Here is a 26,681-nt window from a genome sequence, read left to right on the forward strand (position 1 = left end):
GCTGTAACCTTTACTTTGGAAAATATTGAATGGATCAGGAGATTTTCAGATAGAGTAAAACTACGTGGGTCTTTTGAAATTATATAATTATGAAACAACTACTTTCTGTCTTACGAGGAGATTATAGCTGGCTCAGAATTAATTTGGGGAAATAACTGACAATTTTTAATCTAGACGTCAAAGCCCATGACACAAAGCTGCAGGGCATACAATTCTGTGCACAAAGCAGCTTTAGCAGAAGGTCATCTCACTGCCACTGTGGCAAAGGAACCCTATGTGCCACTAAATAGAGAAGATCAGGGGTGTACTTGTGTGGCATAGACTGTACTTAGGGGGAGAAATATAGATTAAATGGCCACAGACCTGCTGCATTTATCAGTGGACAGGTGAAAAGATATATAATTTTCTGCTTATCTTCCATCACAGGCCAGAAGAGCCATAGTCAGAAATGAAGGGGTAATGTGAAAGTAGGTGAGGATATATAGTACAACACAAATTTCAGTACCTGTCTCATATTGTTTATCTAAAAGCTGTACTTTTTTTGTGCTTATTATTTGTACTATTGTATTGTTGTATTGTGGTATTGTCTAAATGTTGAGCTTTTCTCCCCGGGCCTACACTAAAAATGGGCTACTCACCCAGTCAGACCTCCCCAGTAAACAAATGTCAAATAAATAAAATAAAAATATTGCAGCCATTTATGCAACCAAGTACTTCACAGTACACTCCACACTGTCAGCATGTTTGACTTGGTAATCCACAATGTGATGGCTCTGTATTCACGGTAGATGGAATTTTGCCATACTTACTGCTGATCTATGTACAAAGAACAGAATGAAGGGTAACTGCACCCTGGAGATGAGAATCGTACATCTAGGAACACCTGATCAAAATCAGCAAGTGTACAGTGCAGATAAAAATCAGTCCACTCAAGGGGTGTAGGTACTGTACCCGTTAGGGTTGCCACCTTTTCAAATGTCCAAAGAGGGACATTTATGGCACAAACATCAGATTTTGCAGGCCGAAACATACCCATGGCCAGTACAAATGACAGAACTTCACTTTTTTGCCTAAATAAAAGCTTATTCTTGTAGCATTCTAGTTGCTTATTCTGTTTCTTGTTGCATTTAGGTGTTTCAGATACAGAATAACTGTTTTATGCAACTATTACATAAAATATAGGAAATAATTTTGTCCTAAAATCTGAGGACATTTGCCATTTATACAATTTTTTTGCAGGACACAACTGCCCAAATAGGGACTGTCCCTCCCAAAATGGGACAGGTGGTAACCCTAGTACCCGTGCCACTGATTACAGTATATCAGGGATTGCTCCACCTCAAATGGAGACCCCCTCCCACAGTTACCCTTACCCTCTGGCCCAGTTTTTGTGTAGGCAAATTTTTTTTTATCTACTGGTCAGAGATCTTCCCCACTCATCAAAGTTAATAAATAAATATTTGACTGCATTGCTGCCAGATGCATGTTCCAGTCCATCTTAGAAAATGCTGTACTTGTGCTCACTGGGGTCACGGAGCATCATTAGAGGTATGACATATGCAGTGGGCACACATGCAGAATTCAACAAGAAGCATTGGGAATCAGGTATATCCCATGTCAGCAAAAAAAAAATAAATAAATAAATAAATAAAAGGCACTAGTAAAAAAAAAACAGTAAACAATAAGCTAGGGCCCCTCTAACCTATTGTATGGCTTCATGAAGTGATCCTTAAATCTACTTCACATCAACAAAAAAAAGCTAAGCAGAGTACCAAACTTGTTTAGACATATCTGATACATGTACAAATGTGCTGTGATAACACATATGTGAAAAAGCAATAATGCTTGTTACCTGTGGATACAATCACAGGGCAGAAATGCCCCACTTGTTTTATAGGGTTTGGGCAACGAAGCTATGTCAGAGGCTACAATTTTTATTCTCTTCTCAGACCCATGTGAAGTGACTGCAAGAGATAAAAGATGTAATTTCACTGCAGGGAGTATCATTTATTAGCATGTCCCCAGGCTGTTAGAACTGTTCATAAAACTTTAATATTATGTGTATCTTGCAATACCTTTCCTCATCACGTTCTTTTCACTTATGCCAGCTTACCTCCCATGTTGTTTGGGTGGCATTTATTACCTGAAGGAGCTCTTACTGACACTATGGAGGGCAGATGAACTGCCTCAGCCTCATTAATAAGACATTTAAAGAGTTATCGGGGCCAAGGGTGACGGCTTTCACTCTCCTTAGATATATGACAATGACAGAGCAGCAGCCAAGGCATGCTCAGGATGACTGTCAAAAGACAGAGAAGGGGCTCTTTGTAAGAATGGCCTGGGAGGAGGAGTAAAAGGAGGAGTGTTGTATTCATTCACCAGCCCCCAAGCCGATGACATCACTCTCTCTGCAAGAAGGCAGGAAAGGAATTTGACTTGAGAAGTCAGAGAGAGGAGGCTTTATGGAAAAAAAGGGCACTTTCTATGCGAGTGAGAAAACTGGAACACTTAAAGAGGGTAGGCTTGTCTTCCTCAGAGATAAAGCATTCTGTATTATTTTCTTAATTATAACAAAGAATTTTTTTTGAAAGTGTGATAAAATGAGAGATGTACAGGATTGCAGGTAAACTGTATACATCATGTGCTATGAATTGGGATAACTTGCTTGCTACAGCATGTGTATTACCATCATTTAGAACTGCGCTGCTAAAGCCAGAGGTATAAATTAAATAATTCATTATCTCAGGTACCATGAGTTGGATATAGGGCAGAGGCTGCCATCTGCTACTGTGGTTAGTGATCTTTTTTTTTCTTCTTTGTAACCTGATGTGGCAAGATAAAGCACCCCTGCTGCGTAATGAGGAGTTTGCTAAGAAATTATGCGATATGTGCAGAGTAAGTGTAGAGACGGAGGCAAAGTCTATAAGTTTGTTACATTTATTTTTTTTACTCTTAAGCATAATCGTCATTGCCATATGCACAGCCTGTCTCTTATAGATATTTCAGGACCCACAATGATAGAGTTGCAAGTACAAGTAAGAACCTACACTGTAATTTGGCATTCTGAGGTCTTCTGATTTTGTTTGAGTAGTTGGTCACATGTGGAAATCTGATTTTTTTTAAATGAAATATACATCATCCTTGTTTCAGTGTTGAGCTGTGACCAAAGCACGCAGCTAAAGGCATACAGTTGTGTTAGCAGGAGAAGTGTGATTCAGCAATCAGAATAGCACTGTTAGAAGTATTAATGTATGCACAAGGCTTGATCTCCTTTCAAGATAAAATGTTCAGGTGTACTTCCACCTTGAGCATCAGCCTTACACATAAAAATAAAGACTTATGGGGAAAAAGAGAGTAAACAGCCAAAGTAGATAATGTCTGGTAAAATGAAATGGGATTAATAAAAGGTATATTTTAGTGATTAGAACAAGTATGTTTATTTATTTAATCTGCTTCCGGTTCTCATCTTCAGATCCTATAATTATTGACAGAGCTGGACTGTTACTTATGGTAACATTTTTTTCAGGAGTTTGTGTGAAGAAGTGATGGACCTGGTAGAAGTAGTAATGATAATTGGTTAACAGAGAGCCCTAAATCAACTTCATAAATGCAGAGATACTGAATTTTTATGTATTTATAGAGCATATAGTGTATACCTTTCCACATAATACATTCCATTTGATCCACTACATGGCTAATGATTCCAATCGGTAACTGAGAAACAGACATCGTTCCTCTATTCCGCTGTCTCATGTGTTCCTGAACCCCTGCACCAGTTGCCCTGATTTCTGTTACTGCTTCAGTTAGTACGAATGACTTAGCAGCCAGGCAGTGACAGAGTTAATTGTCTGGTAGTACTCCTTAACAGTTTCCAGATGTTGTGTTTGTGGTGTATTACTGGGATTTGTCACTGTGCTTCAGCAGCTCTTAAGGATCTGTGTGCATTTAGTTTTGCTGGCAGGGGGCGAGAAACCATAAATGGACAAGTAAGAGCCTACTGAGAAGTTGGCCCAGAGTGTGTGTGTGTGTGTGTGTGTGTGTGTGTGTGTGTGTGTGTGTGTGTGTGTGTGTGTGAGTGAGAGAGAGACAGAGAGAGAGCAATAGTCACACACACATATATATATATATATATATATATATATATATATATATATAAATATATATATATATATATATATATATATATATACATACACACATATATTTTATATATATATATATATATATATATATATATATATATATATATAGATAGATACACACATATATTTTATATATATATATATATATATATATATATATTTATTTATTTACACACACACACACACACACACACACACACACACATATATATATGTGTGTGTGTGTGTGTGTGTGTGTGTGTGTGTGTGTGTGTATGCGCACATATTTCTACTCACTGTTTTCTGTGGTGGACAAACAACAAAATGAGATTAAGTAGTTGCTGCATCACATTACTTATCTCATATGATGGGTCATATTTTATTGCTTTAGGACAGCAGTGGCACGCAGAGAATTTATCCGTATCCTGCTGGGTTACTATTAATATGAAACTGCAGAACTCTGGCAAATTAACAATGAACAGCCCTTTTTAGAATCTTCCATTCAGAAACATGGTTTGCCCTTCCCCCACTTAATTGCTGGATTTATGCAGTTCTGAATGTGGAGCATGGCTACGAGTTTAAATGCTCTGATGTGCTTCTGATTGCTTGTGTTTGTGGATTACTGCAACTGTAGGCAGTTTCATTGTCACATTTTGTTATGCATGACAGATAACAGATAAGCAATGCATATGCTGCAGTAAGCAATTAGGTTCAGCAGAGTGGCTGGATAGGAAAAGTACTGCACTCTTTACAAGGAGGCTGTATGTAGTACAGTTTTCTGTATGCAGCACACAGTTGCTCAGGGAAGCCTATGGGATCTCTGGGGTCCATCAGCCAGCATACAGGCTACCTGTACCCCAACCAGGCAGCAGACATCCATCCCAAGCAGAATTAAGACTGAGCTACTGTGGCCTTGCAGGAAGTTATGATCATCAAGCCCTGTCCCCTGCCTGGTAGTTCTATGAAGTTCTTGTAGTTTTGTTACTGTGAAATGATGAGAACACAGTTTATATACTGTACTTCTTCCTGCAAATGAACAAACATCTAGACAATGTGTATGTCTGTTGGTAGACAGGGAAGATCTGTCTGCCTGTCTGTCATCTGTCGGTCTCACTCACACTCTCTCTTTTTCTGTTTTATTACTTGGTGACCAAAAGTCAGGAACAAGCCAAGGTTGTTAGAATGTCTATTTAAACAGGAATGGACTGAATGTCTTTATGTCTTCTGTCTTTTCAGTGTCTTGGCTTTGGAGGTTCCAGAAATGTGTTGACCTCCTGTCATTGGTAAGGTGCTTATGTAGCCGAAACTTGTGTTTAGAAGGAGTGTGTGAAAATGAACATAGGGTCTTTGCTGATAAATAAAGATTATGTGATTATCCTGCAATTCCCTCTACTTTCTGGATGCAAATTGTAGTTAACCAAAGCCCATGTCTTCCCACTCACAATCTCCATAACAGTGTCCCTCTGCATGTTTTCACATGGGAAGTTTGGGAACATGTATTCATCGAGCACTGATCAATCGACTGACAGCAGTGTGGTGGGTTTATCGCTGATTTTCGGTGAACATGTGGTATAGCACTTTCTTCACTGTTGGTATATGTAAGTTGAGGGATCTCCCCCTACATGAGTGGGGGTATAGTGGTTCTTACCCCCTACAAAGAAAGTTTTCAAATTTTATTTATTTATTTTTTTATTTTACATTTGTTGACCGGGCTAGTCCAACTGGATACATGTCCATTTTCAGTGGAGGCCCGAGGAGAAAAGCTCCAAGTTCACAAAACATTTAATATTACGAGTAAATTTGGATCAACAGTACAAAAATGTATAACAAAACATTAATAAAAACAAAGATTGTTACATAGTATAAAAAGGACTTGATTATTTTACAAAAAATAAGTAAGTAAATAGAGAACAGATAGGGATAAAAAGGATACTAAAGACATCTACAGGATAAGACAGCATCAGGAAAAATAGGATAGGTAGGTAGTTAGGTTTGGTAGAGCATTAAAGAGTAAAAAGGTCAGTGAATGAATAAGTTCTAATAAACAAGTTTAAAAGAGAAATTTAGAAGGAGACAGGGTAGTACAGAGTAAAAGCAAGAGAGTAGCAATTAGTCAGGGTTATTACAAGAGCATAACCAGTGGTTGGAGAGGAAATGTTTAAGGTTAGTTTTGAATAGTGGGAGAGATGTAAGAGCTGTAAGGTCAATAGGTAAGAGATTCCATATTTTCCCAACAAAGTTAGAAAACAGAGAGTCTCCTGCAGAGTTATTAGATAAAGAAGTTTGCATCAGCATTTTTTTTGTTGAGCGTAGCTTTTTCAGGTTACAATATGGTGTTATGAGGGTAGAGAGAATTGGGGTGTTGTTTGGTTGATAAAGGACTTTATGGGCAATAATAAGTTGGTTGAATTGAAGAAGGTGAGGTAATTCCAGCCAGTCTAGTTGTTTTAGGATTTGACAGTGATGAGTCCTATATGGTGAGTTAGTGGCGAATCTGGCAGTGTTATTATATGATCTAGCTAGTTTGTTAAGATTGTTTTGGGACAGGTTGGTATAGATGGGGGAGGCATATAATAGGGTAGAGATTAAGTGAGTTCTTGCAATTGTAGTTCTGGCTAAAGGTGTTAGAAATTGTTTGATTCTATACAGGGATCCAAGCTTTTTGTTGGTAGATTTTATAGTGGTGTTTATGTGAGTGTTAAATTTAAGTTGATTATCTATTGTGATACCTAGGAGTTTGGTGGTAGTGTTTGGAGAAATAATGGTACCATTGTTAGATTCCAATGTAAAATGGAGAGGGGGAGATGAGTATGAGGGTGTAAAGAGCAATAATTTGTTTTTTTTTTTTGGGTTGAGGAGAAGACAATGGTTAGAGAACCATTTTTCTATTGTGGTGAAAGATTTTTGTGTCAGAGAATGGAGTTCAGTTTGGGATGATGCAGAACAAATAATTGTGGAGTAGTCGGCGTATTGAATGCAGGTAGAGAAGGGAATAGAGAGATGAAGATCATTGATAAAGATGGAAAATAAAAGTGGGCCTAAGATTGAGCCCTGTGGGACACCTAAGGAGGTAGGAAGGAGTTTATTTTATAAAATTAAATTTATTTATTTACTTGCTTTTGTTTACCGAAAAAATATATCTGGGAAGTGAAATGCTCATTTTCAGTGGAGGCCAAGGGAGAAAAACTCAGAAATGAGGATGAAAGTACATTTTTGCAATTCAAAAGAAAAACAGCCAAGAAACATTGTTTACAAAATATTTCAAAGTTAAAGGTGAACAAACATTATTTACAAAGTATATCAGAGTAATCTGAAATTCTCCAGGTGCAACTAACACTAGGTAAGACTGCAATCCTAATTGTAGCTTGCTACAGATTCCCCACCATGCCCCAAGATTCTCACTACACCTTTCTAAACATACTGGAAAATATTAAGATACAACCAAACACCCTAATACTGGGTGATTTCAGCTACCCTGCCAATAACTGGGAAAACTACTCGGGTGCCAACATCTTTTCCCAACGGTTCTTGGAATTCATAAATTCCAATGCCCTGGATCAAGTAATCCATTGTCCCACCAGGGGCTCCAATATCCTAGACCTGATCCTTACCAACATGGGAGACAGATGCTCCACACCAGTGGTCATCCCCTCATTGGTCAGGTCTGACCATAAGCTAATCACCCTTGACATCCACATCCCACCCCCCACCCCCCCAGTAAGGAAACCTCCATAAAACCTTCTCCAAAGCCAATTTCATGCTACTCAAGTCAGAAGTGACAAACTTCATGACACCCATGCAGATGGGAGCTGAAAGATCGACTGCTGAATCTTACACTAAGGCACTGTACGAGCACATCCACTCATGCATGAATCATGCCATCCCAAATAGAACCAAGACACTCTCCTCCAAAAAAGGAAGCCAATGTGGTGGACCCCTGCCATAAACAAACTATACAACAGAAGGAAGAAACTTTTGCAGAAAAGAGGAAAATCCCAGGATGCAAAAAACTCCCTTACCATCCTCATAAATCCTCCAAAGTTAGTTATGAAAATAAAATTGCCAAAGATTCCAAAGACAACCACAAGGCATTCTATAGTTATGTCAAGAATGTAAATGGCAATGCTCAGATCTGCTCTGAGCTACAACAGAATGGCATTAAATATACTGATCCCAAGGATATTGCCAATATCCTGGCAGATCGATTTAGTGCCAACTTCACCCCCCCTCTCACCCCCTAAAGGGCCCATCTAATTACCAAAAGATTGACAAATTCCGGTAATCACGGCCACACAGGTAGAAACCGCACTCTCCAAAGCTAAGAATACAGCATCCATGGGACAAGATGACATCCTGGGCTGTGTACTACATGAACTACAAAATGAACTGGCTCCTCACCTAAGTGTCATGTTTAATCACAGCCTCACCTCAGGCTTCATGCCCACTGAGTGGCGCACAGCTACAGTTCCACTCCACAATGGGGATCCACCTTGGATCCCGGGAACTACCGTCCCATTAGTCTGATGAGCCTGATCTGCAAGGGGATGGAATGCATTATCATGGAACTTATAAAGAAAGACATTGGCAACCTTCAAACACTGGACCCCACCCAGTTTGGGTTCATGAAGGGCCGATCTTGTCTCCTGAACATTATTGACTTCTTCGAATCAGTCTCCAGAGCTGTGGACAAGGGTAAGGTGGTCCACACAGCCTATCTGGACCTCGCCAAGGCTTTTGACACCATCCCCCACTCTGGAATCATTGATAAACTTACTAAGCTGGGCATAAATCCCTACATCACTCGATGGGTTGCCAACTGGCTTACTGACAGAACCCAGACTGTAAAAGTAGCCGACTCCAAATCCAGCTCCAAACAAGTGACAAGTGGAGTACCTCAGGGTTCAGTCCTGGGAATGCTCTTGTTTGGCATCTACTTCTCTGACGTACAGGCCAACACTAAGGGACTCTGGCTAACAAAGTTTGCAGATGACTACAAACTGGGAGCCATTATTGAATCCCCAAATGATGTGGATATTCTACAAAAAGGTCTTACAGAAACAGATGCTTGGTGTCAGAGCCATGGGCTCAAGCTTAATGCCAAGAAATGTATAGTTATCCCCTTTGGGTAAAACCCTGTACCCATGAATTACCACATAGGTGGCAGTACACTAAACACCGAAAGTGTGGTCAGAGACTTAGGGACACAGGTGGACAGTGGTCTCACCTTCGATAACCACATCACCACAACAGTCAGGAAATCCTTCTATGTGACACACTTCATCACTAAGGGCTTTTCATCCAGAAAAAAGGAGGTCATTGTCCCACTGTACTCATCCCTCATTAGACCTATTATAGAGTACAACGTCCCATTTGGTATGTACCTCACAAGACATCTGCAACAGCTGGAAAGGCCGCAGAAATACCTCACTAAAAGAATCACAGGCCTAAAGCAGATGCCCTATGCTGACTGTCTAAAAAAACTCCAGCTCTACTCTGTGGCATATCGTTTACTCAGAGATAATCTCTGCTTAACATACAAGGCCATTTCAAACCCTGAGCTGTTGGACATGCTCCACTTAAAGAAATCCCAATCCCTTAGAGCCACACGCTCCAGGGATCTAAACCTTGTCATCACAATGAACAAAATATGCTGGAGCGATAGGTTCCTGACCCAGAGACTCCCCATACTCATATATGTCAAGCAGAGCACCTCCTTGGCCCTCTTCAAAAGGAACCTTAACGACTGGATGGGATATAGGAAAGTCACCCTGGGGATCACATAATTCGCCCTGCAATACAGGGGCCAGGGAAGTAAATGTTGTGGAAAGAAATTTCCAGGGGATTGTTATAGCTAGGCTTGTATATGCCCTAGGGCCGATAACCTAGTACCAGCCTATGAACCTATAATGAAAATGTGTACATTGATTTGTCCATCAAAGAGTAATCATTCAACAAGTAGCCATGAAACCTTCCACTCATTTCTTAATTTGCCCCACAACCTGCTGAAAAAAAATTGGGTTATGCATGCACCACACTCTCTCTGTAAAAAAGCACTTTCTTGATTGTCTCTGAGCTATCTATCCCATCTGTTTTTTTTTTTTTTTCCAAAAGTTATTACCTTCTCAGACTTATCTGGTTTAAACATTTATGTCTTGTCCCTTATGCCATTCTTAATTTAAGTATTCACATAGACATACAAGTTATAGACATATATGCAATGTCCATTAGTCTTGTCTGTGTGTCCCAAAGCTCACTGTTTCATCTGCAAGTTTGTGAACCACCTTAACTGAAATAGGATTTAATGACCTGCACAGAGTATTCTAGATGAGGCTTGGTAGCAGTTTGGGTTTTGTACTAGAACAGTACCTCACGTTTGGTTCTGCGCAGATGTGCAGCTACTGACTGACACGAGAAATGGGCATGGAAACGCCTGATGACTGACAGGAATGGTAATTCGCATGTGAATTAATGCATGCATTTATTTATTTATTTTACATTTGTTAAGCGGGTTAGTCCAGCTGAGCGTTAGCTTGTTTTCATTGGAGACCCGAGGAGAAAAGCTCTGCAATCAGTATTAATATTTTACATGAAGTCAGCAAGAAAATTGCACTGGCAGCTAAACAATTAGAGAAATAACATTTTACAATAAAATTTTACAGAAAACAGTTGGGTACAAATGTTAGAGATCAAACTGCAAAAAGCATTTACAACAAATCATGCAGAAAAGCAGTAGAGTACAATGTCAGAATTTTTACAACAAAAACTTAGGTACAATGTCAATGTAGGGAAAACAGTGTTCATTATTTCTAAGTAGTTATATACAGTAAAGGTACAGACGGAGTAGTAAGGTAATGTAGAGGTTAAGCAATGAGACAGAGAGGTAGATGGATATTAAGACAGACAGTGGAAGAGAAAGGAGGGATGACAGACAAGCTAGGGATAGGTAATTTCAGGGAGGATGACTACAATGGCAGGACCATTTATTTATTAGATATTCCCGAGTGGCTAGTTTGAAATGTTTTGTTTGGTCAAGGGACCTAATTTCTAGGGGTAGTTGGTTCCAAGTTGCAGCAGGGTTATAGATATAGAGTAAACACCCTGATTTGGTTTTGGGTTTATAGATCTGTAGGAAGTCCTGGTCTGAGCTACGTAATGTCCTGGTTGGGGAATATTTAGTTATAACTGATTGAAAGTTAGGGCAGAAAGATGGTAGATAGAGGATGGAGTGGATAATTAAAAGTTGCTGTAGTAGCAGCAAATGAGGGACTTCAAGCCACTGCAACTATTTAAGAGATAGGCAATGGTGTGATTTGTAGGTTTGGTTTGCAGCAAATCTGGCAACTTTATTATTCGTAGTTTCAAGTCTGGTTATGAGTGTGGTGTTAAAATTAGTGTATAATTGAGAGCTATAAAGGAGGGTGGGAAGAAGAAATGCATGGGAGAGAGTTATTCTGGCTGAGTTAGTTAAATGTCTTGTATTTCAGTAAAGGAGTCCGAGTTTTTGGTGAGTCTTTTTGATAGAGGTGGTGATTTGGAGATCAAATTTAAGCTGATCATCTATTATGACTCCTAGCAGTTCAGTGCCAGGGTCAGAGGTAATGACGGTGTTATTGCTAGATAGGATGGAAGATGTTGTTTTGAGATTGATGAGGTTTTTTGGAAGGAAGAGTAGGAACTTAGTTTTCTTAGGGTTGAGAATTAATTTGTTGTCACAAAGCCATGTCTCTATGGTGTTGAATGATGCTTGGGTAGTAGAGTAGAGGTCAGATGGATTGTCAGCAATGGTGATGACTGTAGAATCATCAGCATATTGTACAAGTGTGGAGTTGAGACAAGAAGTGTAAAGTAGGTTGGTGAAAATATTGGAGAGCAGTGGCCCCAGTATGGATCCTTGGGGGACACCCATTGGGATGCTTAGGGGGGAGAAAGAGCAGAGTGCCATTTAACAGTTTGTTGGTGGTTAGAGAAATAGCTGGAAAACCAGGATATGGTGGGAGGAGAGAATCTTAGGTGAGAGAGTTTGTCTAGGAGGAGGGGATGGGTGACAGTGTCAAAGGCACATGTATTCCTGTAAAGTGTTGAATATTCACGCACGATACCAACTTCAATCTCGTAAAGCAGTCTTTATTAAACAAGCCAGTTACATCTTACTAAGGATATCAAATGCAAACTTAGACACAAAATAATTACTTTTTCTCTTTGCTTTTTTATTAGTTTTTCTCTTTGCTTTTGCAGTGGCGCAAGCCCCCTGCACCCCCCTTGTGGGGAACTATGCCCCCCACACCCCCGCTACTTCAATATACAAACTCCGAGATCGCATTACATTGAGGAAAAGGGTATGCAAAGACTAACCTGCTTCTGTCTTTCTGTGTTGTTTAAGGTGCTTACTGTATACATTCCCTCTCTTTAATTCATGATTTGCTTTTCCTGTTTGATTTCTCATTCCCCTATCCTGCTACCATCAGTTGCTATATTTCAAATAGAACGCCACTCTTGTGCTGCCGACTTGCCATGCCTGTGCAGTTCGCCACAGGAATGAATATTCATGCAGATTCAACAGCCCACCAGGAATTGTCGGCCTAGAGGCGTGGTTAGGGCAGGATTTGCTACTGTGCATCCCGCGAGGTAGTCTTCTAATACAAAACTGCAGTTTGTACATACAGACATATCCTAACTTGGCTTTTTTCTAATGATTTGTATGTAATCCTATATGCCTTGCATCCACAAGCTTCATTACTGCTTTTTTTATTGCAACTGCTTGCTTCTTAGTCATGAGATATGACTACTTTAGGTCCCAGTTCAGTTTTATGTTGTTATTTCCATATAAACAGTGCATTTGTTTGGTAGGATTTTATGCCCTAGCTCCATCACCCTGCATTCCTCTTAACTGTCTGCCTTATAATTCAAACCATTTTCCAATAAAGATATATGTATATATATATATATATATATATATAGAGAGAGAGAGAGAGAGAGTCTGCCATAACCTTCCCACTTATATAAATTGCCCTCATTTCTGTGCTCCAGTGACCTTAACAGTGCCACATCGCTTTTTTCCTTTAATTTCAAAATTTCTAGCAAACCCCTTAGTATTTTCCTGAATACACAAAGTTGTGTTTGACATGTGTTTTTGTCCCATCACAATCATGTTTTTTTCCAGTCATCAAATTTTGATGAAACTATTTGCACTCAGCTGCCATAGACCTGAACCCATTCTTCCATCAAAGCACTCTCCCATACCAAAACTCTTTATTGACTGAATGTAGCATCACTTTATTTTACCAGAAATATTCTGTCATTTGTTTAGCTTTTCTACTTCCTAATTACCCACCTGTTTTATATTTTAATGAAATATAACTTTTTTTCATTTTGTCTTTCTTGGGAGTTTGTTACAGCAGTTACATTTTGCATGGCCTTTCATTACTACATTGCTAATATTTTCTTCTATAGGGACCTTTATCATTGAAACTGCAGTCCTGTATCTTACTCTGCCTTAGGTAGAATTCATAGGCAGAATGTGTACCACACAGGGCCACTACATTGAACAAAGGCTAGAAAAAGATAATTTTACTGCACACCATGTCATCATGTGATGGCAAGTAAATATGCAAATGAGAAGACTTGTATTATTAAAATGCCAGTGTAATTCAGAGTAAGCCAAAGTGTCACAGATGTCATCCGCAACTGTAATACAGTGCACAACTGTCACAGTGCACAGTTGTGATACAGTGCACTGCTGAGATGTAGTGAACAGCTGTGATACAGTGCACAGCTGATATACAGTACATAACTGTGATACAGTGCACAGCTGATGTACAGTACACAATTGCAATTCAGTGAACGATTGTGATACAGTGCACAGGTGTAGTACCATGCATAGCTAAGATACAGTGCGCAACTGAGATGTAGTACACAACTGTGATGTAGTGCATAGCTGAGGTACAGTGCACAGCTGTGAAACAGTATACAACTGAGATACTGTACAATGCACAACTCTGATACAATGCTATTACCTGGAGAGGGGAACTTTATGAAAGACATGGCAACAGAGTCACACATTCATCACAGCCAACAGTATGACAAGTATAAAACTGAAGCCACAGACCAGTAGCCCAAGATATGCAGGCCCATATAGGTATAAATGTGAATGCTGACCTGCATGTTTAAGTAGAGCAAAGCTAGTGCATACACATGTAGCATATGCTACAAAGATATGTATGTACCTTAACATCCCCAAACACATCACAGTGGGGCTGCAAATTGCATACATAGAATATACCACTGCTGAGATACCTATGCTCCATATTCACATGAAAAGCAAAGTACAGGATGGTTGTCTGGCATTACTCACTACTTAGGAGAGTATATGGCAAGTCAATGATACTGTTCTATGAGTAAAAAGCCATGGTGACAGTCAGATGTGGGTTTAATGTGCATGAATGAGCCCTAAACCATGTAGGGCACCTTTCAGTTTTACGTCACATGCTGTAAACACTGTGAGCTCTCTGTGTCACCGAACTCCACAAAGGACAGCAGCACCAGGAAACATCTGGTAGCTGTCGATGTGTGTGTCTGTGTCATGGTGTTTGAGGTTGTAAATGTGTGTGTTGTTGGTGTTTTTTCATCCATTGTCATTATGCCTTAGGCCCACATCCAAACCATATAAACAGTACTGGATACTTTTGAATGACAGTACATCAGCAATAGCAAAGAAATGCTCATATAACACACACACAGCTGCAGCTAGTGGGGCATCTCTGTCATGCATACTGATGGCTGGGGCTGCATTCCTTCTCACAGATGCTGTCCAGTATACTAACCAGAACTAGAATGTTCTCAGACATACTGTTTACACTGAAGGGAGGTCAGTCTGGCCTTAACTGCATTTTGCACCATAATATACTGTCTCCCACTGCAGTATTTGTTACTTATTGCCAGTTTCTGTACAGCCTGTCTTGCAGTAACCCTCTGATACCTGTTACTGAGCGTGTTCCTCATGTCTTTCCCAAACAGTGTTTTGCAGGTACTTTATAACTCCCTGTGCAGTTCAGCCTGTACTACTGTACTATGGTATCATATGAAGAATTCTTTTACATTCAGTGCTACTCAGGCCCCTAGACCATGTGTGTGTCACATATGCTGTGACCCTGGCAGTAATGTGGCTATTTACTAATAAAACTGGCCTGTTTTCTAAGACTCATCTTCAGAGATGTAGAGTATGCTTTGATCATCTGCTGTCACTCCATATTTATTTATTTTATTTTATTTTAGTGTATTTATTTATTTATGCCTTTTGGACTGGTGTTAGACCAAATAAGCTAGTGGCCCCTTGTTAGGGGAGACTTAAGATGATATTTGTTCTGATTCATCATTTTGGGATGCTGCCTTATCTTCTTCTTCTTCTTTCAGCTTTTTCCCGGTTAGGGGTCGCCACAGCGGATCATCATGATTGACAGTGGAGTTTTACAGTGTCAAGTTGCCAGCCTGGAGCCCAGCCTTCCACAGAAGGCACACACACGCACATACTCACACCTAGGGCCAATTTAGAGTGTCCAATCCACCTACTGCATGTCTTTGGGATGTGGGAGGAAACTGGAGCACCCAGAGAAAACCCACACAACAACAGGGAGGAACTGCAGACTCTGCACAGAAGGCACCCCAGCCAAGAATCGAACCGGAGAACCTCTTGCTGTGAGGTGGCAACGTTAACCGCTGCACCACCGTGGGATGCTGCCTTATACTTAACAATACTTAACAATATTCCCTCATTCCAGTAGGCATCCCAGTTTCCACACCCACTCCTACCATTCTGAGAAGCCCATTAGCTGCAATTGCACTATGTCATGTGATGCTGTTTGGCAGGAATTTAGAAATGTGCAATTCTGTTGCATTTAGGTATGCAGCATTTTTGCAGAAGGACATACCAGGGTCCTGTATTGAATACACTTTAATCTGTGGTACACTGACCACACACTGATAGCCACAAAATTCTACTGTTGGGCAGACTACAAGACACCAGTTACCCTATTCCTAGTATAAAACCTGGAAGGCACATATGAATCTGTATGGATATTTCTCAACTAGAGGCATCAGTGTCATTAATTACTTTCTCCATTTTTTTAGGATTAGTCTTTTTTTACATTCCAGTCTGCATTACTGTTCCCTCCATTTGCCATCCTTTGCCTTTCCATTTTATTACTTTAGCAGTTTATTCACTACCTTTGGAGATTTGTTTGCCCTTTTTCCATGTCTCCACACCATATTTAAATTAAATCTTTACCACTAAAGTGCTTGCTATGACGTAAGGCCCTAGTTCCATTCCAGGATAGATGAAGATCAAACACTGGTAAAAGATTGTATTTGAAGTGATCCCCAGTGAAATAAAGCCATGCATTTTGCAGCTATTGTTCAGACAACCACTGACTGACTCAAAGGTATAGGATCTCCTAGTTTCATCTTGAAGCATGCCACAGAGTTACTGCTTCGATGAAAGTATTACATGCACTTCTTGTCTTACAATACTCCCCAGTTACTCTTACTGCTATGTTCCCCTGCTGTCTAGTTATAATACCTTTTGTAGTGCAATTTTCATTATTTCTGGCAACATTTTCATTATTACACTAGGAGAAAAATCCAGCCATCCACAACCCTTTTTTCTCATTTTTACACATGGAGTCAGGGTGTCAAATCAGTAGTGACCGTTATCTAGACCCAAAGTTCACACAGCTGGGTGGGTGGCCCTACCACAGTTGTTCTTACATAACACACACACATGTACACACACACACACACACACACACACACACACACACACACACACAAAATCACACACATTCTTAAATATATATATATATATATATATATATATATATACATATATATATATATATATATATATATATATATATATATATATATATATATATCAACTTTTGATAACAGTAACTTCTAACTGTATGCAAGGGAAATCACATATTATTTAATTGTACACGAAGTATAACAATGTTGTGTAGCTAAACAGAAGAATGGCACAGTACCAGCACAGTCCCATGTGTTTGTGTAATAATTTCCAGGAGCTACAACATCCATTTAGCCAATTAATAGTTCAGAAACACAACTGACCCCTTAGGCCTAGTCCCCATAGCTCCCAGGTCACAGTGACCTCATACCTCCCAGAAGATGTCTATACACATTATACAATGAAGATGATGCAGTGATAGTGTCTCCAAATGCCTGCAGCATGAATGACTTAATGTTATATCTGTGCCCTACTAAATACAGCATTTCGCATAAAAAGTGCCTTATTGTTACTATACTCTGACAAAATAGATAAAATAAATTGACTCTGTCATAGTTTTCATGCGTAATAGGTGTTTCCTCTCCATTTAATAGTAAAGCATAAGAGCTCTCATCTTTTTGGAAACCCTTTGACTGATATGTTGTTGTTACTATATTTACTCTGTTACTACTGTTTGTATTAAATGTAGTAATACCTCATTGTTGTAGACATCGCACTAATACATCCCTTGCTGTGTCAGTAAGCAGAAACGTTTCTCCTCTCCACCACTTTCTTCAATATCCAGTACTGTAATATGTAATTATTCATGCTTGTACTCAAAACTGTGCTCCCATCATGTCAAAACTTATAACTTAAGTATTTTTTTTTGGTATTTTGTATTTGGTATGCTATAATAACTGTAAGATGTGGTATAATGGAATTTACTCCCATTTGGACTAAATATCTCTTTAGCTTCTTCTATGGGATTAAACCTAGTGCGTTGAAGTTAAATTCATGTAGAGGTTCAACCCTGTCAGAAATGAAAGCTATAATAATAAATTAATAGAAAAACAAAGCATTTTTTAAATTCAGTTTGGTTAAGGCAAGGGAAACTATTAACACACTGAATCATTTCTTGTTTCCCCTTCATTATTGGCAATTATGTCAAAGTTTACTGATAAGATTGATAATATTATCAGATAAAGTGGTTATAATTGTATATGCTGCGTTTCTGACATGTCTCTTTTTATCTGATACTGCTGTTCTGCCTCAATCTCTACATAAGTAATGTTTCCACAACTCTGGTGGGCGCAGAGATTGTAATTTTTTTTTTCCGTACTTCATTACAAGAACTTCAGCCTGTTTTACTTTCTAGGCTGAAGCAGAAAGCAAGCCTCTCCATAATACATCCATTGCTGTGACAGTAAATGGTCATTCTGATGGTATTTTTCAGAAACTTTTTCAGAGATTTTATATCTCGAGCCAGAGTCAGGAAAGATAACCTTGAGATTTAAATTACTGGAGACCATTAAGTACATTTAATGCAGACTTTAAAAAACTTTAAATGTAGTAATTTTTTTTCCTGAAATTTCTTTCCAGGATCAGGGGTGAGAGTCAGAAGTGGAAGAGCTCTGATTAGGCAACCATTTTAACAGATTTTAGTTTTGGATGAGTTTATTCATTTTTATATTGTTTATATTGCTTTCTTATGTTGAGTTATTTTCCATAACGGAGTATCATTTACCATTTTTGCTTGCTGCTTGCTGACTGCTGCAGTGTGGGATTTTATTGAGTAATGTTATTTACTTATTGGAAATTAGTATATGTCTTTTGAGTAAACCCACTTTCATTTAATAAAAAATAATTTCATAAGCATTGTAAGATACTCCAGGAATGTATATCAGAAAGCTCTAATGCATACAGACAGAAGAATAAAACAACTGATTAAATTAAATAGGCATGTAAGTTACCAGTTGTATGTTTTATTGAACAAAATGCAAGAAATAAATTTCCCAGGCTTTCTCCCGTATGAGCTCTTTGTCCATAATAATGATGCATGAGACCAGCAGTTGTGCAATTTTTATATATTTTTGCTAGTTCTTTAAAATGTATTAATTTCTGCCATTAATTTTGCCAGTCTGTTGCAACTCCTTTATTTAATTTCCTGTGTCATACTTGAAAGTCTGCTTTACCTGGTAAACAAAATACTAAGAAAGTAGCCTAATGGTTTAATTTTGTTCTCAGGTAGGAAGGCATACTTATCCACACATTTAATTACAAAATGACTGTAATACTAATTGCCAGCATTTAAATTCACTTACTTGTCTCTGTTCTGTTTTCTGCAGACTAAATGAGTATCCATTGACCATACTATTTAATGGATTTTTGTTAGTCTTGACTGCCTGACATGTATCAGCTCTCCCAGTTCCCAGTCCTTTACTTATTAGGTAACTGAATAATTTTCTTCTTTGGCTGTTATTCATAAATTCTGTAAGCTCTGTTTTCCTGGAGTATGTGTCACTGCATTTTGTTTGTTTTCTTTATGTTTCTGTTCAATATATTTGGCTTGCTTCTCACCTATCTCTTATGTAATGTTAGATGCAGGAAGATGAGGTTCTACGTATTTTTTCCTTCTGAGTTTAAGTAGATGCATACGTTTATTTTAATTCTTTCAGTTTATTACCAGTGTCTTTAAAGTGCAGTAGTTATCCATCATCATCATCATCATTCTTGTATATCACATCAAATGTTCCAGTAGCTTCCTTCTTCTGGCTTTTCCTGGTTAAGGGTCACCACAGCAGATCACCTGTCCGCTCATGACTGGCAGCAGAGTTTTATGGTGTTGAGTTGCCAGCCCAGCGGCCAGCCTTCCACAGAAGGCACACACAAGCACACACTCACACCTAGGGCCAATTTAGAGTGTCCAGTCCATGTCTTTGGGATGTGGGCGGAAACCCACGCGACCACAGGGAGGACATGCCGACTCCACACAGAAGGCACCCCAGCCGAGGATCGAACTGGAGAACCTCTTGCTGTGAGGGGCAACGCTAACCACTACACCACTGCAGCCACATTTCAAAGTGAGTATTTTGTCTCAAAATAATTGCACACATTTCTTTAAATAGCAGAGTATTTATCTTTTTCAGTTGTTCTTAGATTCATACTAGGCAACAGAGTAGTAGATGTCTAGCCTATATCCGGAGTATGACCAAAGGTGAGAATCAGATCCTGTCCCTTGTGTCAGTGAGGTATAAACCTTAACCACTGTGCCAAACCCCATTTTGTCAAAGTATTATATATTGTATAGTTTTGGGCTTCTTTTAAGTTTTATCTACTGTATATATATTATTGCATTTGCAGAATTCTTAAATTGCTGGACCCTTTTGTATTACTTCAGAGCAAATATGATTCTTTAGTGATCAAAATCAAAAAATGACATGGTAGGTTGCTGCACAGGCATTTTCATGATACTTTTTTAACTTTGTCATACTTTTAAATTAATGTTTTTTGACAGTGGCTTTCTCTTTGAATTTACAGCTGACTGTTTGTAAATGAATATTTTTTTCTGAATTTGGCTTTCCTGATGAATTTATAACTGCCTGCTAAATCTTGTAAGTTCTGTTGCTTGCAGACAAAAACTGTTGCAGTACTCTGATAAAGTAAGTAGTTTCATTAACTAACAAACTGAAATGGTTACTTTGTATCACTTTCTAAGCAGCCTGACTTACATAACTGTTTGTGATGTACAGCCTTAATTTATTTCTGATTTATACACTCTAAGCTTGCTGTTACTGTTCAAAACTGTCCAATGTTTTTACTAGAAACTCTCTTTATTTCCAACTGGACAGCTTAATCCTGGTTTAGGATTTTATTAGTCAAATAGTCTCCTATGGGTTACTGAGAGGAGATGTAGCATGGCATATAAAGCATCCTAATATCCAGTTCTGATGGATCTCTTAGACATCCACTAAACTAGCAGTTGCAAAAACACTAAATCCAAGGACCTAAACTTTGCCTATGACATAAATAGAACATGCTGGAGAGACAGATATGTGTCTTAAAGGATCCCCACACTATGGAATAAGCTCCCCAGCTATGTGGAGCAGAGTTCATTCCTGACCCTGGTCAAACAAAACCTTGATAATTGGATGGGGAATCACAAATTCCCCCCAGTCTGGCTTCCATGTATCTGATGGACAGAGTTAGAACGTAAGTAAATCAATCCCCAACTAACATACCCCCATTCAAACACACACACACACACACACACACACACAGACACACACACACACACACACACACACACACACACACACACACACACACACACACACACACACAAACACACACAATCCTTTGCTACCTCAGGAACAAAACTGGGTTGGGTTGCACTGCTAGGCTTGTAAAGACCCTGGAAGTCGTTAGCCTAGTATAAACTTTGGTGCTACAGAAATTGTGGCTTGTAAACTGACAGATACCATGTTAGGAGTTTGTAAGCAAGTCATTCTACTGTCATTGTTTTGTTCTTTATATATATATATATATATGTATATATATATATATATATATATATATATATATACATTTTTTTTTTAACTGGGTAAACCCACTGGGCAGAAGTGCCCCTTTTCAGTGGTGACCAAGGAGCACTCTCTAGTTAAGAGGCATGCTAAGAGGCACACAGAAAGTATTTGGAGGTGGGAGGAATCAAGCCCTGTACACTTGATTTCAGCAAGCAGCTCATTAACAGTTTGGCATCACAATCCTGTGTGCTAGCATAAGTCTGAACTACCTTTCCAGTCTACAAGTCAAATATCAGTAAATTCCCCAGACATATAAACTGTACCTCCTCACTCCGGCAGGGTATTTCCTTTGGCATGTTAACATAGCTGTTATATACTTTCTTGATTTGCATTTTTCAGTAGTTATTTCTAATAGACACATGCTCACACTTATACTGCTGTTCATAGGTTTACACTGAAATTTCTTTACCAGGGTAGAACAGCGCTCAAGTAATGACCAATTACAGGCTTATTGTAATTCTTAATGAGCCGTTACTGTGTTCTTACTATGCTTACAGACCATCAAGTAGCTCTGCCATATCGGCCTGTATTAGTGGGAGAGTGCTTATTTTATTTATTTTATTTCATTTATGTTTGTTTTATTCATTTATTATTTATATTAACTTGAGTAGAGCTCTGATTTCTCTGGACTCTACAGAATGAGCCCAGGGATACAAAGAGTTATGATTGCAGTTCAAACAGTAACAATAATCATAGAACCAAAAATGGTTTCCAGACAGAAGATGTAATATATGTAATTTTAACAAAATAAAGTGAAAGTCTTGAGTAAATGTTATAAAAGCAGTCAGGGTAACTGACAAGTCATAGTTATAGAGTAAGAACTCCTCATTGTCAGCCAGAATTATAGGAAACAGCTGTATGAAAGTAACATAACTTTTAGATTAGAAGAGTTACACATGTTAATGTGTGATGAAGCCCCATAGTGTGCTGTGTACAGCACATACAGCGAATGGAGAGGGGATGATACAAAGAGGAGGAACTAGAAGCATGAATCTAGAGTGGAGGCGGATATAGAAGAGGGGAGGGGGAGCAATGGGATGGGAGGTGGGTAAAAGTTAAAATAGGGGGAGCAGTGAGCAAGAGATGTTGTGGTAAAATAATATCTAGTGATAGCACAAGCAGTAGTAAGTGCAGGAAACTGTGAAAAGGTGGGGAGACAAAGGTGATTTGAGAGGACCCCATTTTTGTAAAATTGTTTACGTTAAACTTGTTTGAAACAGAATTATTTTAGTTCTGAATGAAATTTTGGAAAGTGGATAGACAAGATTTTTGATGTCAGAGTATACAGGGCATGCAGTGCCAAGTGTAGTTTTGATGAAGGGGCTTGTAGGGCAGAGGGACATGGAGGGATGGATCTTAAGTTGTATGGGGGAGCTTTGCTAAGATATGGAATGACTTCTGCTTGGTAAGTTTGAAGAAAAGGGCTCCGTCTAGCAGAAGATTCTGAGTTCTATGAGAAGCCATTTGGCTTTAGAAAATATGGAAACTGTAGAACTGTTGTATTCTGTTTTCAAGGCTAGGGCAGTACATAAGCAGATGTTATTACATGTGATTTACAGAGCCCGGAGAATACTTGTAGAAGTTGTGCTACTATGGGAAGTTTGTATTCCAGATGGGGTAACAGGACTTCTTTTATTATGACAGTTCTTCCTTCTGAAGAAAGGAAGTGGGATTAATAGTTTCCCCCATTAAAGATATTTTTCTCACTATTCCCCAGTGAAAACTTGTAATCTCACATCCAGTCATGCAGACTAGTTTTAAAGGTTTCTATGCAAGTGCTCTGCTTGATTAGTAAGGTATGTTTATTCTAAGGTCTGGATGTACATTGAGTTATGTACCCATCATGCCAGCTGGTATCATTAAAGAGTCTGCATTGGTTTAGGCCTGTAGATAGGATGTTTGCTTTGCCGCCTGTTGTATTCAGGTGAAGGGGTACTGCAGGGTTGTTCACAACATGGAAGCACAGATAGCGATCACCACTGGGAAGTGTGTACAAGGCTGACTAGCATCTTGTGGTATTTGTCTATTAGAGTAGAGAAGAGTAATAACACCTGAGATCCTTACAGGAATCAAATATTCAGGTTTCTTAATTACCTTTGTTACTTGGTTTGGTGCATGCCAATGGAAGCATTACACTCGTTGATGGGCTTAATAAAGGAGGAATGAACTGACATTTTAACTTCTCTGGACCTTGAAGAGGTACGACAGAGGAAAAGTTCTGAAAGGTGTAAGGACTTCTAATCCCAGACAAAGATGTAGTAGTCAAAGGTGAGCCTGTTATTAGTACAGGTACCAAAGTATCTGATGACTGAATCCAATTTAAGTGGAAGGTTATTGATATATATCATGTTGTAGTGATGGCGGATATACCTAAGGAAACTATGCTGTATTTCTTTGGGTTGAGGATCATTCCATAATTAACACATCAAGTATTTGTTTGGTCCAGCCTTTGCTGAAAATTTTGAATATCAGAATGGGATTTTATAACCATGCCTAGTTTGTAATCATCTGGAAACATTGTCAGCCATAATCCATTGATATCAACTTTCAGATCAGAGAAGTATAGATCAAAAAGGAGAGGTCCCAAAGCAGAGCCTTGTGGGACATCATTGGTGACATTTTTCTGTCTAAATCAAATACCTAAAACATCTGACATAGGTAGTTCTGGTTAGATTTTTCATCTTCTTCCATTTCCGTTTGCATACATATCAAGATCTAGGCTAAAATTGTTCCTTGGGTCTTTATTGTGCTTTCCATGACTAATTATTCAGCCAGTAGCTTAAGATGAAGTCATTATATAACAGCTTAGATCTCTCCTCCTAATCCTGTTAGTATTATTAAGCCAACATCTTAACATTCACTGATCCTATCCTCTGTGTCACCTGAAAAATCCATGTAACTTTATGAATTCATGTGAAAATAGGTCCACATGCAACTTGGTAGGATCACATGGTTACTAAATCTAAAGAAATAAAACAACATTCAGAACACAAGAAAATAACATTAGGATAATAGCACAAGATGGACAGGTAATTATATTAAGACACAGGAAATAAAAATGTAAGGATGTGATGAATCAAACAACAGGCCGTGGTCTGTGCTATTTTATAACTACAGGTGATAACTAAATGTCACATTGTAAAGAATGTATATGTGGTAAATACCACAAATAGCAGATATAGTTCCAGACCTCGCACAAAAAGCTTAGCAATCAAAGCCACTATATTATTAGAACATTGTAAACTTTTAACTATTGCATGTTAATATACTATTATATTAGCTCTTTTCCTCTTAACAGTATGTTTAAACCATCCTGCTTTTAGAATCCACCCTTATGTTATACAAATTCTCCCTGAATGCTTCCATGTTGTGTATTGCAGAAAGTCATGTTTACCGCAATGTTTAATGACATGCTATTACTGGTACTGTTTTAATTAAACTACAAGTATACAAATGGTACATGTGTTGCTCTCACCTTTTTGTAGTAGTAGTACTTATCATTGTACAGCTGCATTACAGTTGATCTTGTCGTGTTGCCATGGCTGAAAAAGGTCTTCAGTACGTAATAAAATAAATAAAAATCTGTGGAAATGTCAAGATTTTGTACTTTTGCTATGTGCAACTTGTAGCATGCTGTCTGAGAGCAAGTCGACAAATAATTAGCTTAGCAGAACACAGAGATTTAGGGATAGTGATCTCTTATTTTTCCTATGCAAGAAGCTAAGCCCCATTAACAGTGTTCCTCTTTAACATGAGTAGCTTAATTAAGTAAATTAGTTTCTCAGGTCCCTGTTTCATTTATCCTCTCAGTTAAATTAAGATGTTTACTGCACTTACTTGCATTCATTTAAGCTTCATTTAAGCACACACTCACAGATCTACACCCTTAGGACAGAGTTTCAAGGGCCACTTAAGCCAAGAACACAAGTCCTTCATAGACAATAACAGGAATGAAGTCCAGTGCTCCTTGTGTATGCAACATTCACAGTCGTTAACCTAATTTCACCTTTGTCTTGAATCAGTGCTGGCAGACAAACACAAATTCTAGAGATCTGGGGGGTAAAAAATGACAGTGCCCATGACACAAAAATGCCATCTATAGACTTTTAGAATTTTAGATGAAATGACTTTTCAATCAAATTTGCTTTCAAACAACTGTTTTGATCATCATCTGTATCACCTGATTTCTGTGTCAGTAAAATAATCATGTAATCAAATGTCACATGACCATCCATAGATCTGTTTATTCCCATTTTCTACATAGGAGTTGAGTTTCATGTCAGCTGTCATCATGTCTCTTTTTTTAATTCATTGCCACTCTCCTACATTCATCAACAGTTATGCCTGACTGTCACAGGACTCTTTGTTAGACATTTTGTTTCCACTTGCCTTATTCCTGACTCATCCATTTTTTTCTGCTGTTCTGCATTCTCAGTTTTTTTTTCTTAAAATTAAAAATGTAACTAATTGTTCATCTCATTACAACCATACTTTGGAACTAAACAATGACATCCCAGTGTATAATATCGATATTCCAATTACCCTCACCACTATTTCTCACATTTTTATAACTACAGTTAATACTCTGTAATACGTATTCAGTGACTTATCACACCATTACTTACAATGTAATGTATTGTCCAAAATATCCCAGTTATCTCCAGCTCGTCTGCTTACCAAAAGATGCTATATATAAGTCAGTGATACTTCTAAAATTTTACTTAGCTTATTAAAAATCATTTTAGAACCAGAACTAGTTACAACATAATAAAAAGCCAGACCACAACAAATTCCCATATGTATTATTGTACTATACATTCTTGATTTGGCATGAGCTTCTTCTCCCACCTAGATACTTTCATTAATATATCCGTCCATCCATCCATTCATTCATCCATCCATCCACAAATTCTTTTTCCCATTTTTGCACATGGGGTCAAGATGTCTCTTTGATAGGGACAATCATTTAGAGACAGTATTGACACTGCTGGATGGCTTGTCTTGCGTCAGTTGCTCTTGATATGTTTGCCTTAATGACTAACAGTGTTAAAATATCGGTGTTAAACTTTTCTTTTGTTGACATCTCCCCCACAAATCCCACTTCTTTGTCATTAGGTTACTTGCTCCTCATACAACATTCGTCAGTTTCATGTCTCTCACCTCTTTCATAAATGTCTTACCTTCTACTGTTAGGCTGCT

At 38.5% G+C, this 26,681-nt stretch overlaps 1 protein-coding gene across 2 annotated transcripts in view; it reads left to right on the forward strand.

Annotated features, from left to right (window-relative positions):
- Positions 1-26,681, forward strand: part of LOC122793189 (A-kinase anchor protein 2-like) — a 383,212-nt gene that overhangs the window by 30,047 nt on the left and 326,484 nt on the right. The window contains exon 1 of one of the 2 annotated variants that reach the window (XM_044061014.1): positions 2,414-2,517. The exons of the other annotated variant lie outside the window; for it this stretch is intronic. Coding sequence (XP_043916949.1) covers positions 2,485-2,517 — 33 coding nt within the window. The 5' untranslated portion in view covers positions 2,414-2,484. Of the gene's footprint in view, positions 1-2,413; positions 2,518-26,681 lie in introns of those variants that run through there. 2 annotated transcript variants of the gene reach the window in all.

The sequence above is a fragment of the Protopterus annectens genome, chromosome 2.part0 (genome assembly GCF_019279795.1).
Source record: "Protopterus annectens isolate FY-2018-M chromosome 2.part0, PAN1.0, whole genome shotgun sequence".
Lineage (NCBI taxonomy): Eukaryota > Metazoa > Chordata > Ceratodontiformes > Protopteridae > Protopterus > Protopterus annectens.